The 15,918-nt window shown below is 35.8% G+C and overlaps 1 protein-coding gene across 1 annotated transcript in view; it reads left to right on the top strand.

Annotated features, from left to right (window-relative positions):
- LOC115209060 (sporulation-specific protein 15) overlaps nt 1-15,918 on the top strand; it is a 327,011-nt gene that overhangs the window by 117,850 nt on the left and 193,243 nt on the right. The window contains exons 9-10 of the mRNA XM_029777134.2: nt 1-48; nt 13,579-13,740. The exon at nt 1-48 is cut by the window's left edge and continues 18 nt beyond it. Of these exons, the coding sequence (XP_029632994.2) occupies nt 1-48; nt 13,579-13,740 (210 nt within the window). The remainder of the gene's footprint in view (nt 49-13,578; nt 13,741-15,918) is intronic.

Genomic DNA, 15,918 nt, shown 5'->3' with positions numbered 1-15,918 from the left:
GATGAATCATGGTCTCAACTGAAAGGAAGATGTCATCATTTAGACCAGGTATGTTTATGGTTTATATTTGAATATTTAATTAATTAATTTATTTTGTTGTTGTTGTTGTTATTAAGGCAGTGAGCTGGTAGAATCATTAACACACAGGACAAAATGCTTAGCAGCAATTTTGCCTTTCTTTATGGATTGAGTTCAAATTCCACCGAGGTCAACTTTGCCTTTCGATAAAATAAATACTAGTTGAGCCCAAGGGTTGATATAATCAACTTATCCCCTCCCTTTAAATAGCTGGTCTTGTACAAAATTTGAAACCATTGTTGTTGTTGTTGTTATTGTGGTGGTAGTGTCTTTTCAAGACTTTATGTTCAAAAATTCCATTCTGTGTTTTACATAAACTCCCAAAGGGTCTTAAGAGCTTTTCATATCCAGTGTATTTTTGCTTCATGAGGTCTGGCCAAAAATATATTACTAGATATATCAGAATCCATCTCGCAAGAAACCAACCACAAAACAGCTTTTCACAAAAGTATGGGAATTAAAAGTCAGAAAATAGGGCAAGCAACCCAGCAGTAAATAAAAAAATGTCTCAGACTAATCTGGGGCACTAAAACACATTGCTAGGGGTAAAAGTTAAGCCTGGTAGAGGTGAGATTTACAAAATAGGATGAGGCAAGGAAGCATTCCACATTAACTCTGAAGAGTTGGGCCAAGAGATGGAACTATTGATCCAAACAGATCAAGTAAGTATGCAATTCATCTCAAACCTGATCAGTCTGCCAGGTAGTGCACAACTGTTCATGGATGTGGATAGCAGAGAGCCAGTGTGTCACTTGTGTGGTGACACAAACTATCTCAAGGCTTTCTGTGCACAACAAAGGAAGAGAAAAGGAAAACTCAACTTCTGCCAGCATTATCACCACAACAGGAACTGCACAAGTTAGACCAACAGCTCCAAAAGTAGCAGTAACATCAGCTACAGCAATAACAACAGTGGAAGCAACAGCAACAGAAGTAACAACAGCAAAAAAAGAACCACATTCAAGAGCCACCATATCACAAAAGCACAACAATACTGAAAACCTCCAAACAACAACAGAACCAAAAAGATAATGACAATACCCTCCCCAAGACAAGCCTTTCTCCATTTTGAACCATTCAGATGTGTCATATGGAAGAAGGTGACAAGGAAGATAGTTAATGGCTAAAAATAATAAACAGTTCAATTTCTGAAGACTTATCTTTTTCTATGATAGTTCCAAATAATTAAACTTATTTGGCTCTTTTAGTATGTGCCTACTTCATAATTTCAGATTCATTGATGTTTATCGTTATGAATAAGCCTTTGCCTATTTCAATTATTTGCATGATGTTTATTATGAAGAAAAACAATATCATCAGCATGCTGAGTGGTTGGTGTTAGGAAAGGCATCCAGCTGTAAAAATCCTGCCAAAACACTTACAGAAGTCTGGTGCAGGCTTCTGTCTGCCCGGCTCTTGTCAAACCATCCTACTCATGCCACATGAAAACGGACATTAAACAATGATGACGATGATGATGGTGATGATCCACATCTGCTATGTACTTTCAATAAATCAATTCAGTTCTACCTTTTCTATTTTCAATGGTTTCCTTCATGATGTAGGTTACTAGAGCAGCAAACAAAAGAGGTGAGAGAACACTTCCCTGCAACCCTTTATTCCTATCTTCAAAATTCATTTCAGGGCTGTCTGTCTACATTTACAACATATATACATCTTGATGTATTGTACTGTTTAGATTGACATATTTTCCATGCAAACCACAGTATCATAGTACTTTCCACTCTGTTTACTAACAAAGTCCTTTTCAGAGTCTACAACAGCCATTATTAAAGGCTGTCTGAATTTGTATAACATGCTGGGTAAAAATATCTAATCACTATAACTTCACAGTCACAGGAAGTCTGCTTGTTTACCCTTTAACATACTGCCTAAAGCAGTCTGTAGCCTATTCAGAATAAATAAACTGAACACTTTTAATACTATGCTGCTCAGGGTTATACCTACCTGATATCCACATTGCCTATGAAACCTCATTTTTTCAGTATTCTAATCTCCACGGATTATATCATCATTATTTTCAGGTTCAGTATTTCATATATTACAAAACAGCTTCAAAGATGCTCTTATAGTCACCTCTTTATCTGATTTAACATTTCTCCTGCATTTCCATCTCATCAAGAAGCATTTCTGTTTCTTAATTGCTTTAACTATTTCTTTAACATATATTTCATGTAGAGCCATTTCCACCTTCTTTTGTGGTTCAGGAAATATCAGAGTATTTTTCCCATTAAATGATTTGTTCATGACTCAAGATATTCTTTAAATCTTTCTTGGTCGTTTATTTGGATGTTACTAGATCCTCGCCAGTACTACAACAGGTTGTATTTATGATCTCTTTTCTTTCTAATCTCATTTATTATTTCATATAAGCTTTTCTGATTTCACTACTACTTCTTGCATAGAATAACTTATGTACTTCATCAGCTTTCACTTCCAAAAATCTTTTATCTCGTACTACTGAACACCTTTGCACATTTCTGTTAAGACTCTAATATCTATTTCCACTTTTATTTCCTCCATAACTTTCAGCAAAACCTTTTCATTTGTTCTGTGTTTCAATAACTTCCCATCTCTCGTGAAATTCCATTTTCTTCCTTTTATCTTTCTTCTACACTGAACATCTTTGGTTATAGTCTAATATACTTCTTTTAAACTCTTTTATATGTTGTTGGTGGCTACCTTCATCTATAGCTTCAAACACCACAAATCAATTTCAATATTCAGTTATAAATTCATCTTTAATTCCGCCAACTTACAAATTTTCTGTATCAAACTTGGTAATCCCTTTCTCTTTTTCTTTAACCTTCAACTTTAACAAAATTGACCAAAGTTCAATAAATGTGATAAAAACGATCATAAGATTTATTTAATCATCATCTGCAAAACCCAGGTAAACATTCTATTCAGAACTAAGTAAACCAGTATTCTCAAACCCTGAACATTCATTCTTGCTGTTGCCATCCACATAGCTCTCTTCATCACTGAATTAAGATTTAAATCATCAATACTTTCTTCAAACAATAAATTGTCCTCAATATCATCAGGAACATTACCATGCTACACTTTTTCACAACTCAGTACAAGTATTGGATATTTATTTTTTTCTTTTGTGTAGACTACAACATTGAGCTCATTGGTGGCGGGGTGTGGTCTTGTGGTCCTATGGTCAGGGTCTTGCACTCATGAGTGCAAGATCAGGGTTTTGATTCCGAGAACAGGTGGTGCATTGTGTTCGTGAGCAAAGCACTTCATTTCGCATTGTTCCAATTGACTCAGTTGTAAATGTGTAACCCTACAATGAACTGGCATACCATTCAGCAGTTATGTTGTGATCTCAGTCACATATATGCACTCGTATAGCTAGAGTGAGTGCTGCCTGTGGTGGCCCTACCGTTTGCTGCCCAAGACATCAGACCCCACAAAAAAAAACATATTACTGACAGCAGACCCAAAAGTGGTGCCCCATTAAAAGTGCCGCCTCTATCCCCAGCTACGCTAGTGCTTATATGCCATGGAAACTGGGTAACTGGCTCTATGAGTCCCAGAGCTCAAGACAATATTTATTTAACTCATTTAAAGATTTTGTTGCTTTTCAGCCAAGAGTTTGAACTCTGTAAGAAATTTATTGTAAAACAAAAATAAATGTTAGAGTTATTCCATAACCAAACACTGGTGCTAATCAGAACTGTGTGTATGATTTTTTTTTATATTTTGGTCAAGAGAATTACTTACAGAATATAAAACTTGTATTTTTAGCTGTGATGTTTTGTATTGCTACAATCTACTATCAGGGTGTAACACCAATGCTCTTGTTTTGTCATCAGCCATCTACAGTGATGCTGACTGACAGCTGAAGATGTCTGTACTCCTGTAATCTTTATATTATCATTTGCCATTTACTAATAGATAAAAAAAAAACGTCATTTCTAAAAGATAACCCCAGTCATTAAACAATGTAAGATATATATCTATATGGGTTACATAAACTGGGAAAGGATATACATTGAGATGATGTAAGCTGCTCCCTTTTGTTAACTTCCAATGTACTGTAAGTCATTTGTTAAGTTTTTGTTAAATTTGCCTTAAGTTTGTGATAAAATGATGCTTGAGTAAAAAATGCAACTTTTGCTTTCATCCTTTCGGAGTTGATAAAATAAGTCGACTGTCCCCTACCCCAAAATTACTGGCCTTGTGCCAAAACATGAAACCAATATAACACCAATGTAGTTTTTTTGTTTTTTTTTTGCACAGAAAATATTGTGCAACTGTTTGAACCATCTCACCATTGCTGGTTAACTGCTTGTCAAGTGGTGGTGGGAGGACAAACACAGACAAAGACACATACACACACACATATATATATACAACAGGCTTCTTTCAGTTTCCATCTATCAAGTCCACTTACAAGGCTTTGGTCAGCCCAAAGCTATAGTAGAAGACACTTGCCCAAGGTGCCATGCACAGGGACTGAACCTGGAACTATGTAGTTGGGAAGCAAGCTTCATACCACACAGCTACGCCTTCACCTATATTCATATATATGCATACACACACACACACATACACACACACACACACACACACGTGTGTGAGACAGACAGAGAGACAAAGACAAAGAGACAGAGAGACAGACATACAGAGAGCAAGGAAGAGAAATATTATGAGTAATGCCAGCATTACAGAAAAATAACTTCTGTACTCTACTTCTTTCTTAATAAAAACTCTTTTTCATCATTTCACACTTTTCCCTTTTAAATATACTAATTTAATGAAAGCAATCTTTTATGCTGATAAAAAAAAATCAACAATCACATTGAACATCAATAACAAAAAATGTTACAAACTACTTTTCATAAGTGTTCTATCATTTTGTTGTTAGGTGATTGCTTAACTGTAATTTCTCCTTCATTATTTTGTGGATAGAAATCATTAATTTATTATCATCATCATCGTCGTCGTCATCCATTATCATCATTATAGTTATTATTATCACAAATGGCTTGAAAGCAGTGAGCTGACAAAATCGTTTGCATATCAGGCAAAATGCTTAGCATTTCGTTTGTCTTGATGTTCTGAGTTTAAATTCCACTAAGGTCGACTTTGCCTTTCATCCTTTTGGGGGTTGATGAAATAAGCACCAGTTGAGCACTGGGGTTGATTTAACTGACTGGCCCTCTCCCCCAAAATATCAGGCCTTGTGCCAATAGTAGAAAGGATCATTACAAACAGCTTGAAAGCGATGAGCTGACAGAGTTGCTGGCACACCAGACAAAATAATTAGCAGCATTTCATCTGTCTTTATGTTGAATTCAAATTCTGCCACAGTCATCTCCACCTTTCATCCCTTCAAGATTGATGATATAAGTTCCAGTTGAGCAATAGAGTCGATGAAATTGACTAAACCCTGCCCACAAAATTTCAGGCTTCATGCTTATAGTGGAAAGGATATTTACTAAAAGCATGTTCAGGGGTACAGATTTTTACTTGTCTTTGTGTTAAGCTAAGTTGTTCTGTTTGATTTGTAGCGGCACAAGCAGTCAGCACCATATTGGATCAGATCTCGCAACAGCCATTGGCATCTCTGAGACTGGAGCAAACCTCACCTGCATCCATTTGCCATGCGTGAGATCACAATGAGGCTCACAATGGCAAACTGTATATAAGGGCAAAACAGAAACAGTTTCATTCTCTCTCTCTCTCTCTTTCTCTCTCTCTCTCTCTCTCTCTCTCCCCGCTTCTACACAGCAGTGCTTGCTGAGCACACTTCACTGGCTCGGCCTGTCTGCATGTTGTACTTCCAGAAGCAATGTGCCCACACTAATGGAGATACAACACCACACACACAGCTCAAGATGGTTGCTGAGAGCAACACACTTCACCTATTCTGTGAAGCTTGTAAATAAACCGGTTGTAAATTGAATTTGTATTTAAAGACTTCTTTCTTCACCTGCTGGAGCTTGAGCTACATGAAGAACAGAATATAATGGGAGAAGGCGATATTCTCCTGATATCGTAAACATTGCCTTCCATTATAAAATGGTCATGACACAGAGTGGTAAGCGTTAGGATAGACATCCATCAATAAAACCATAGTTCAACTAGCTAGAATTAGCAACTAAATATATATTAGATTATATCCAGCTATCTTAAAAAAGAAAGGACACATAGGATAAAATACTCCTAGATACATTATGTTAGAAAATAAGGAAAAGAAATGATACTCACAGCTGGAACACAATTGATCAAAGGTTTATCGATCAGAGCTAACCTGGACCTTAGCAACAACCACCAATTGTTTCAGCAGTAAGGCAAATATTCATATTTTCATAAATTTCCATAAATTTTCAAGAAAAATGGTTATTTAAAAAGGAAAAAAATCAATAGCCTTGCACATTCTTTATCTTTCTTAAGTAAATTGTTTACATCATTCAAGAAACTTCTTATGCTTTATCTAGACTGTTACTGTAAATGACATAATCCATTTAGATTAATATATCCCATACATAATAATTTGATCTGCTCATTTTTCCCCTCCCATTGTACGAGAATTATCTCAAGTCTCAATACACTTGTCATGAACCAAGAATTTACATTGTCATTGTTTAAGTTTAGGTATGGCTATATGGTTAAGAAGCTTGTTTCATGATTATAAGGTTCCAAGTTTGACCCTATATCATAGCACCTCGAATGAGTCTTCTGTAACTTCAGGTTGATGAATATTTTGTGAGTGGAATTTGGTAGATAGAAACCCTACAGGGAGCTTGCCATGTGTATAACATTATAACCTGTACGGTGGCTTCAGAGTTTTATACTAAAAATTAATGGTCAGTACTTGTTTCATCATCATCATCATCATTTTGATGCCTATTTTTCCATGCTTGCATGAGTCAGATGGAATTTATTGAGACAGATTTCTCATGGCATGATGTATGTGTGTATGTATATGTATACATATCTATATCCATCCATACACACACACACACGCAAGATGTGGTGAATATTATGCATGCAAAACAAAGACACTATGTGGCAGTACGGCCCCACTGGACAACACCAGTTGGCAGACTGATGCTTGAGTGGCTTCTAGTGGTGGATGTCTGAAATAACCTGAGTTTGTCCCACAGAGAATGTTTCTGGTTACTTTTGAGTACCCACTTGTATGTACAGGGTGTTCAGGCTAACTTTGATGATATTTTATGTCTCTCAGTAGGACAGAAAAATGTAACATATATGGTTGATACTTCCAAAGTACAGTGAACTAAGAAGGGATCTGCTATGTAGTCATTCTACCTATTAGATCTAGCAAGCAAACCCCCATCAAAAACCATACCTGAGCGTCTCTAAAAAATGACACGTGTAATATACTCCAAGGATGTTCGTGCTTTTAGTCATAAGTCTACTGAAACTGAACAACAACAGAAACTGTTGCAGTTCAATAGCAGTTATATAAAGAGAAAATTGTAGGATTAAAAGCCTGAAAAAAGCTGAAGAAAAATTAAGAAACAAACATTAATTCAATATTCAGCTTTATGAAAGCTATGCCAATTAAATATTGTTTCCTGCAATGTTTGATATAAAATCATAATGGCATGTACTGAAATGTGCATTAAAATTATTTTTGAATTTCATGATTTAAGTCCATTGAAGCCAAAATAATGAATAAATATATTTTTCCCTATTTTCAGTATTGTTGTGGTTTCCATTCCCTATCTCCGTTCAAATTTTGAAGGCAATGCTTCAAGTTAACAACAATATTTTACTTTCAATATGAAGAAATGTATTGGATAGAATGCCTTGTGGTAGTTGTTCGGAATATGTGTCCTTGAGTTCAAATCTTGCTGAAGTCAACTTTAACTTTCTACCTCCTAGTGTTGAAAAATCAAGTACCAGTCAAGTATTGAGGTTAATTCTCCAATCTCTCTTTCTTGGAATCTGCAATGAAATGCTATAAAGAGCATCCCTTTCTCAGGAAATGAGGAAGAAATTAAGCAAGGAACTAACAACCTCAAATAGAAAAACTGATATGCAGCTTCAACTCTTCAAAATCAGCTGATCCAAATGACAGTTTTGAGAGTCAAAGCAAAAGATCGCCCCAAGGGAATACCATTATAAAAACTTTTTCAAATGCATTCAGCGTACCTAAGCTCCAAACAACATTTGGCTGCTATTTCTAGCAAGCCCTGCAACAGCATTTTGAAATAAAAGGATTTGAAATACCTATTACGTAGTAATAGGGCGTGTAAGAAATAGCAGCCAAATCTTTCCTTTTCTGGGGAAAGGTGCCGTTTACACATGATTTTGATACCACATATGCGAAATAACCTGGAAAAGAAGAAAAACCCACAAAACAAAACTCTGTCACTGGAAAGCAGACTTTCCAGGTGATTCAACAGGTCACAGGTAGTCTAGTATGTATGTATGTATGTATGTATGTATGTATGTATGTATGTATGTATGTGTGTGTGTGTGTGTGTGTGTGTGTATGTATGTATGTATGTATGTATGTATGTATGTATGTATGTATGTATGTATGTAAAAATACAAAAATGGGACAAGAACTCAAAACATCCAGACAGTTAGGTGATACATGTGCTGGCATGGCTGTATGGTTAAGAAGTTTGCTTTGCAATGATGCAGTTTCAGGTTCAGTTTTCACTGCAGAACACCTAAAACAACTGTTTTGTACCATAGCTCTAAGCTGAACAATGATTGAGTGAATTTAATGGGCTAAACTGTGCAGAAGCTCATTGTGTGTGTGTGTGTGTGTGTGTGTGGTGTGTGTGTGTGTGCGTGTGCATGTGTGTGTGTATGTGTGCATGAAGGGAGAGGGCAGAGAGATGGGGAGAGGGTAGAGAGAGAGGGCAAACAGAGAGAGGGCAGTGAGAGAGAGGGCAGAGGGCAGAGAGGGAGAGGGGAAAGAGAGGGGGATAGAGCACAGAGAGAGAGAGGGCAGAGGGTAGAGAGAGAGGGGAGAGAGTAAGAGAGAGTGAGAGCAAATCAATAACAAAAAGAAAAATCAAATATCAAAAACAAAACAAAACATAAAGAGGAACATTCTCAGTTAATATTATGAGGTTGATAATGAAGGAAGGAAATATAAAATGAAGTTATTGAGTAAAAGTATAACATTTCAAACTTAGTCTTTCATTGGATACTCAGAGAACAGTTCAGAGAAGAGAAAGAATGAAGTAAAAGAGATCCAGAAAAAAAAAAGGATCTAGTCTTTTTCATTCGCAATTTTAATTTTGCTCAGACTACTCTCAGTTTTGGTGTATCGATGCAACTCTGAATTTTGATTACGATCAACCAATTACTTTATCTCATAAATTAAAGAATCTGATGTTATTTGGAATTAAAGTTAGAAAATTTGGGTACTTTTCACCAATCATCTCATAGTGTGGCATTAGCAGTTTGTTATCATGACAACCGCACGCTGTTGTCTATGTTGATTTTTCACCCTTGATTCTTCACATCACAAGATTCTTTTCACTCGCGGGTTTTATTTTAATTTCTCTGTGAGTTAGTATATTACATATTTTTCTGTGCATCTGTGTGTTAGTATTTTTCTGTGTATTAGTATTTTTACATATTTTTCATTTCATATATTTTGGGGAGTCATTGACTCAGATAGCTGGATTTATGATTTCACAAGGTTAATTCAGTTCATAAAAATTTAAATTAGGAGTATTTCTTAGACCATTAGCTTCACATTTCAACAGCCTAACTGAAATTTAGCCCTTTCTACTTATTAAGACTTTGGTTTTTGCTAGGTTGACTCTAAGACCCTTCAATTCTAATCCTTGCTTCCACACCTAAAACTTCTCCTCTATTTCTGATAGCAACTCAGCAATTAGAGCAAGGTCATCAGCATAGAGAAGCTGCCAGGGGCATCCTGTCTTGAATTTCTTTGTTATTGCCTGGAGGACTGGTCTTTGGTGGACCCCTACCCCTACCCGAAATTCTTCACTGTACTCATTGCCAACCCTCACCTTACTGACAGCATCCTTGTACATGGCTTGTACACCTCTCACTAACCATTCAGCTATCCCTAGTTTCCTCATTGACCACCAGATAAGGGATCGGGGGACCCTGTCAAAGGCTTTCTCCATGTCAACGAGAGCGAGGTACAGAGGTTTATCTTTGGCTAGGTATTTTTCCTGCAGCTGTCTTACCAGAAATATAGCATCAGTGATGCTTTTCCCTGGCACAAACCCAAATTGCATCTCATCTAGACTGACTCTCTCCCTAATTGGTTGGGCTATGACCCTCTCCATGACTTTCATTACCTGATCTAACAACTTGATACCTCTGTGATTATTAGTATCTAATGCATCACCTTTACCTTTGTAGCAGTTGACTATGGTGCTGCTACACAGTCATTGGGTATGACTCCTTCATGTATCACCTGGTTGACTATATGAGTGACTAGACTATAGCCAACACCACCAGATATTTTGAGCATCACTGCAGTGATTCCTGATGGGCCGGGTGCTTTCCCTGTCTTCATCCCCTTAATTGCTTTATCTACCAAGGTATTGTCAATTCAGATAGCTGGTCCCTCTGTTGGGTCAACATTTAGCATACTCTCTTTCTTCCATTCATTCTCTTTATTTAGCAACCTTTCATAGTGGCATCTCCAAGCCTCTTTCTTTGTAGCCTCATTAAATGCATCCCTTCATAACAATGAAACTAGAAGTCTACATTATTATAGCCGATTTTCAGACTTTTTAATTCCTTTTAAAAAAATGCATATTTTGCGAATGAAAAAAACTAGATCTAAACACAATGCTCGTGGGTAACCCACATGGTAGAACTCTGACTAACCAGGAGTGTGAGAGGTAACTGTGGTTTTTCATGACAGGAACATGGTATGTGTGTGTATTTAATCAACTAAACCCTTCAAGTAGCTGTCAGTATCTTTTTGTCTATAACAGCATAGATATTATACGTTATCTTCTTGTATCTTGGAGATCTCATTTTGTTTCATATGATATTTCAAGGAAGACTGGACTTATTCTTTAAATCTCTTTCAGAACTAGAGTATCACTAACACAACCACCACTAATACAACCAACACCAACACCAACAACACAGCCACCACCACCACCACCACTACCACCGACACCATCACTAGTTCTTCTACTACCACCATCACCTTTACCTGGGCCAATATAAACTCAGTTTCTGAAATATAGAATCAGATTGCAGATGTTTTTGTCTGTTGTATCTTTCAAAATAATGAAGAAATATTTAGTTTTCTGTTTTAATTGACCATTTATCACTGCTTAATTCCAATATGAAATAAGAATAAACAACATTGACATTTGAAAAAATTGTGTATAAATGTTTAATACTTTTTCTTGACATTATTTACGCTTTTAGCATTTGATTGTGTTCAATTTGTGTGTGTGTGTGTGTGTGTGTGTGTGTGTGTGTGTGTGTACATACTGTAAATTCCAGGAAAGTTTAAAGTTTAGCAATATTAAATTACCTCATTGAAAATTATTAAAATACTTTAGAAAATATGACTTAATAATAATAATAATAATAATAATAATATAATAATGATAATAATGATAATAATAATAATGATAATAATAATAATAGCAACAACAACAAGCAAATATATAAGTAAACAATGAAAGAACAGGAAATATATTCTTAGTTTATGTCATACTTTGCCTTTTTGGGGTGAAAAAGTGTGTTATTGGAATAGAAAGAGCTGACTTTGTTCAAGCAAGATGAAATAAAAACGCAAGCAGATAAAGTGGTAAAAATGCTGAACTGTTTTGCTGTATATTCACCAATTCAAACATTTACCTTAAGTATAGAATTGCAGGTTTTATGGAAAGGGGGTTCTTTCCCCTATTTTTTAGTATATCATCTTATACCAGTGCTTTGTAATTTTTTTTTTTTTTTGGTATTTTGCTGTCGTTTAACCATCAGTTCACAATCCTGATTTCACCCCATCATATAAGAGAAGTAATCTTCTACACAGTACGATTTATTGCTTGATATTGATAGGACTTATAGGCAGCATACTAGCAGAATCATTAACATGCAAATTTCTTAGCATCATTTCAGCCATCCTTACATTTTTGAGTTCAAATTCTGTTGGGGCTGACTTTGCCCCTCATCTTTTCAGGGTCAATAAAATAAACACCTGTTGAGCACTGGAACTGATTTAATCAACTTAACTCTTACCACGAAATTGCTGGCCTTGTACCAAAATTTGAAACCAATATCAATAGGATTTATAGCATTTTAACATTTATCTCCAAGTATCATCTGTTCTCTGTAAGATGAATACCTTGAATCAACATTTTGGTCTTTATTGTGCTGTCCTTATACATTGATTGTATCTTAAGACAGTTTAATTCTCAGGGGTGCATAACCTAGTTATTGTGTGTTGCACACATGATTGTAATATTATGGCTTTACTTCTCAGATTGAGTAGTGTGTTCTGTTCTTCAGCAAAAACCCTTCATTGCTCTGCAATCACTTTGACATCTGATGTATGCACACTGTGCACCTGACCAGGCAATATCGATTTAATGGAGGCAGTGATTATAAACAAATAATCTGTACTGGTTGTTCAGCAAGAAATTGCAGAACCTCAACTGTCATCTGTGACAGGAGAGGCTGTGAGTATCCATCCACAAAATTCTTGAAGATTTTTCCTTAGGTGAAGGAGTGGCTGTGGTAAGTAGCTTGCTTATGAACCACATGGTTCCAGGTTCAGTCCCACTGCGTGGCACCTTGGGCAAGTATCTTCTACTATAGCCTTGGGCCGACCACAGCCTTGTGAGTGGATTTGGTAGATAGAAACTGAAAGAAGCCTGTCATATATATATATATGTGTGTGTGTGTTTGTGTGTCTGTGTTTGTCCCCCCAACATCGCTTGACAACCGATGCTATTGTGTTTACATCTCTGTAACTTAGCGGTTCAGCAAAACAGACCAATAGAATAAGTACTAGGCTTACAAAGAATAAGTCCTGGGGTCAATTTGCTCAACTGAAGGTGGTGTTCTAGCATGGCCACAGTCACATAACTGAAAGAAGTAAAAGAGTAAAAGAGTATTCCATATGTGTAGCTTTTGATACACCAACATTCCAAGCTTCACAGATTGGTTGTATCTTAACCACTTTACTTCAAAAATCAGATATATCCACTCAAAATTTCATTAACCGAAACTATAGAAAGCAGTTTTATAAACTAATATATCTTTTGTTGAGGAATGTCACCTTTGAAACAATATTTTGTTGAGATATGTCAAGTTTACTGAGGTAATGTGACTTTCAAAAAATAACAATTCTATTTTTTGGCAGGTATTTAATATCATTACCGGAATAACCAAGAAATTTCATTCTGAAGTGAAAGATTAAACTGTTACAATCCTTTTCTTCTCAGAGAATGATAACATATAGTTGAACATACATTTGAAGCTTACATTATCTTATTTCTTTTATTTCAGGAATTGGTGAAAACCAAAGAGAAACTGACCCATTCAGTAAGCAACCAGAAAGAAGAACTCTTTGGCTGGAAGAATACTTGTGAACGACTTACAGAAGCCTTGAATCGAAAAGAAAACGAAATTCAAACTTTGACAGACAGATGCAGGGATCTGGATGAAACAGTAAGCTCATATAATTATTTTTTCTCCATTGCAAATAAGAGTTGAGTGCTTTCATTAAGTTTATATTGGTTTTACTCTAATATATATATATATGAATATCTACCAATCTATTCATCTATCAATCTGTCTATCTATCTATCTGTCTGTCTGCATGCGTGTGTGCATGTGTGTGTGTATGTGTGTATACACAGTGATACTGCTCAGTACAAGTTTAATTCATTCTATGACCAAGCTCATTTCACAATTTACTTGTTTTACAAATCAATTTTCCCCATTGAAATTAATTAAGATATAATTAACCCATTCCAGCCCTCCAAAAAAACAACGAAAAGTAATTTTTTATGGGTTTTAAAACAGAAAAGGTGCAGTTAGAAGGAAAATGACAATTATAAAATCATAATAAAAGAGAATGCAAGAGAAATATGTAAACTGGTTTTATTAGTCTAATTACCTCAAAGATGAGAGGAATTGTGTGTGAGAGAGACAATTCAGTGAGGAAGACAAAAATTATTGTTTGGAAGGAAAATCTTCCATTGAAACTTCAGGAAGAACAATTTTGGGGAAGGGGGCCAGTTGATTAGATTGACTTCAGTACGCAACTAGTACTTAATTTATCGATCCTCAAAGAATGAAAGGCAAAGTCGACCTGGAATTCAGCCATTTATTGACGATACTGTGAAAGGTGTTTTCAGTCCGTATGTTTTATACTATCAATAAATGACTGACTTAAAATTTTCTTTCATTGTCTTATTTTGTATAAGAAATGGAATAAAAGACTTTTTTTTTCACATCCTGTAACGGTTCAGCATAAATACAATAAGTAAAACACATACACGAAGTTTCCATCTCCCAAATCCACTCACAAGACTTTGGTCGGCCTGAGGCTTTAGAAGACGCTTGCCCAAGGTACCACACAGTAGCAACTTGGGAATAAATTCATTATATATATTTTTTCCTGTGACTTTTTTTTTTTCAGACTCGGATTTTGAAGCCGTGACTCCTAACTAGTTCAAATAACTTTAGCCTCTCAACAATTTCGACTGATATTTTTAAATGGTATGAGTGATATTAAAGACCGAAACAAACGAAAAAGTTTACAAAAAAAAAAAAGAAAAAAAAGAAGCAAGAAACGATAGTAGTTCATCTGAAAGGAATAAATGAGTTTATGTGTCCATCACTTATTCAGCCATCCATTCATTAACTGTTCAATAGCTTCTATTTCCAGTTTGGTCGTTATCTCTGTTTGCTCCTTACAGCACGACGCTGACTGGCGGGTGGAGCGGGATGATTACTCTCCTACAACAATAACAGCGATAACCTCAAAAACACAAATACAACAGCGAGTAAATGAAGGAAGAATCTATGCAAGCATTCGATTTGTTAGAAATATCAACCAAATGGGATCTTTTCGGTTTGAACGGCAGTTTTTTCTAGTGGTGTCATATGAAATTGTCACCCATAATTACGACCCTAGTATCGATCTATTGCATTTCAATCTGTTTTAGGGTTAGGGTTAGGGGTGGAGGGAAGGGTATCTTTTTTTCTTCACAAATGTAAATAAACCTAATCTGTTTCTTAAACGAGGCACATATTCATACGGCACAGAATGTTTTTTTTTTACCTCAATAGACGTCAGTGATTGGTTGAAATTGCAGAAATTGAAGAAAAAAAACCAAATATCTTACAAACTATAGAATTTTCTCAATAAAGCCAAGAGAAAAAGATGTTTTATAAACACATTCTACCAGTATACGAAGTTTAATAGTGTTTAGTTACCTAGAAATTATGTTAAAAACTGCCGTTCAAACCGAAAAGATCCACCAAATCTCCTACAAATCATGTCCTTCATTGAACAATTGAATCTCTGATGAATACGTAAAAAGAAAAGGAAAGGAAGACGGGATGGTCACAACAGTAGCAACAAACTTCCTTTGTCTTTGTCTATTGTCTGCTCTGTACTGACGTGACAAAGGAAGGGGCAAGTCAGATAGGTAGTGGGAATGACCATCGTAAGGCATCAGCAACAACAATAACAAAAACAACCATCAAATATAAACCGTCGAGACACCTAAGTCGATATGTCCGATTGACCTTTCAGCAATGCGGTCACGGGGACAAATCTGAATCGCAAGTCGCCATGTTTCTTTTAAAGAAAAAAAAATTATTTTTATCGGTCAC

This window comes from Octopus sinensis, linkage group LG3, assembly GCF_006345805.1.
Source record: "Octopus sinensis linkage group LG3, ASM634580v1, whole genome shotgun sequence".
Classification (NCBI taxonomy): Eukaryota; Metazoa; Mollusca; class Cephalopoda; order Octopoda; family Octopodidae; genus Octopus; species Octopus sinensis.
Note: the sequence above shows the minus strand (reverse complement) of the source record. Positions and strands in the feature narration are given on the sequence as shown.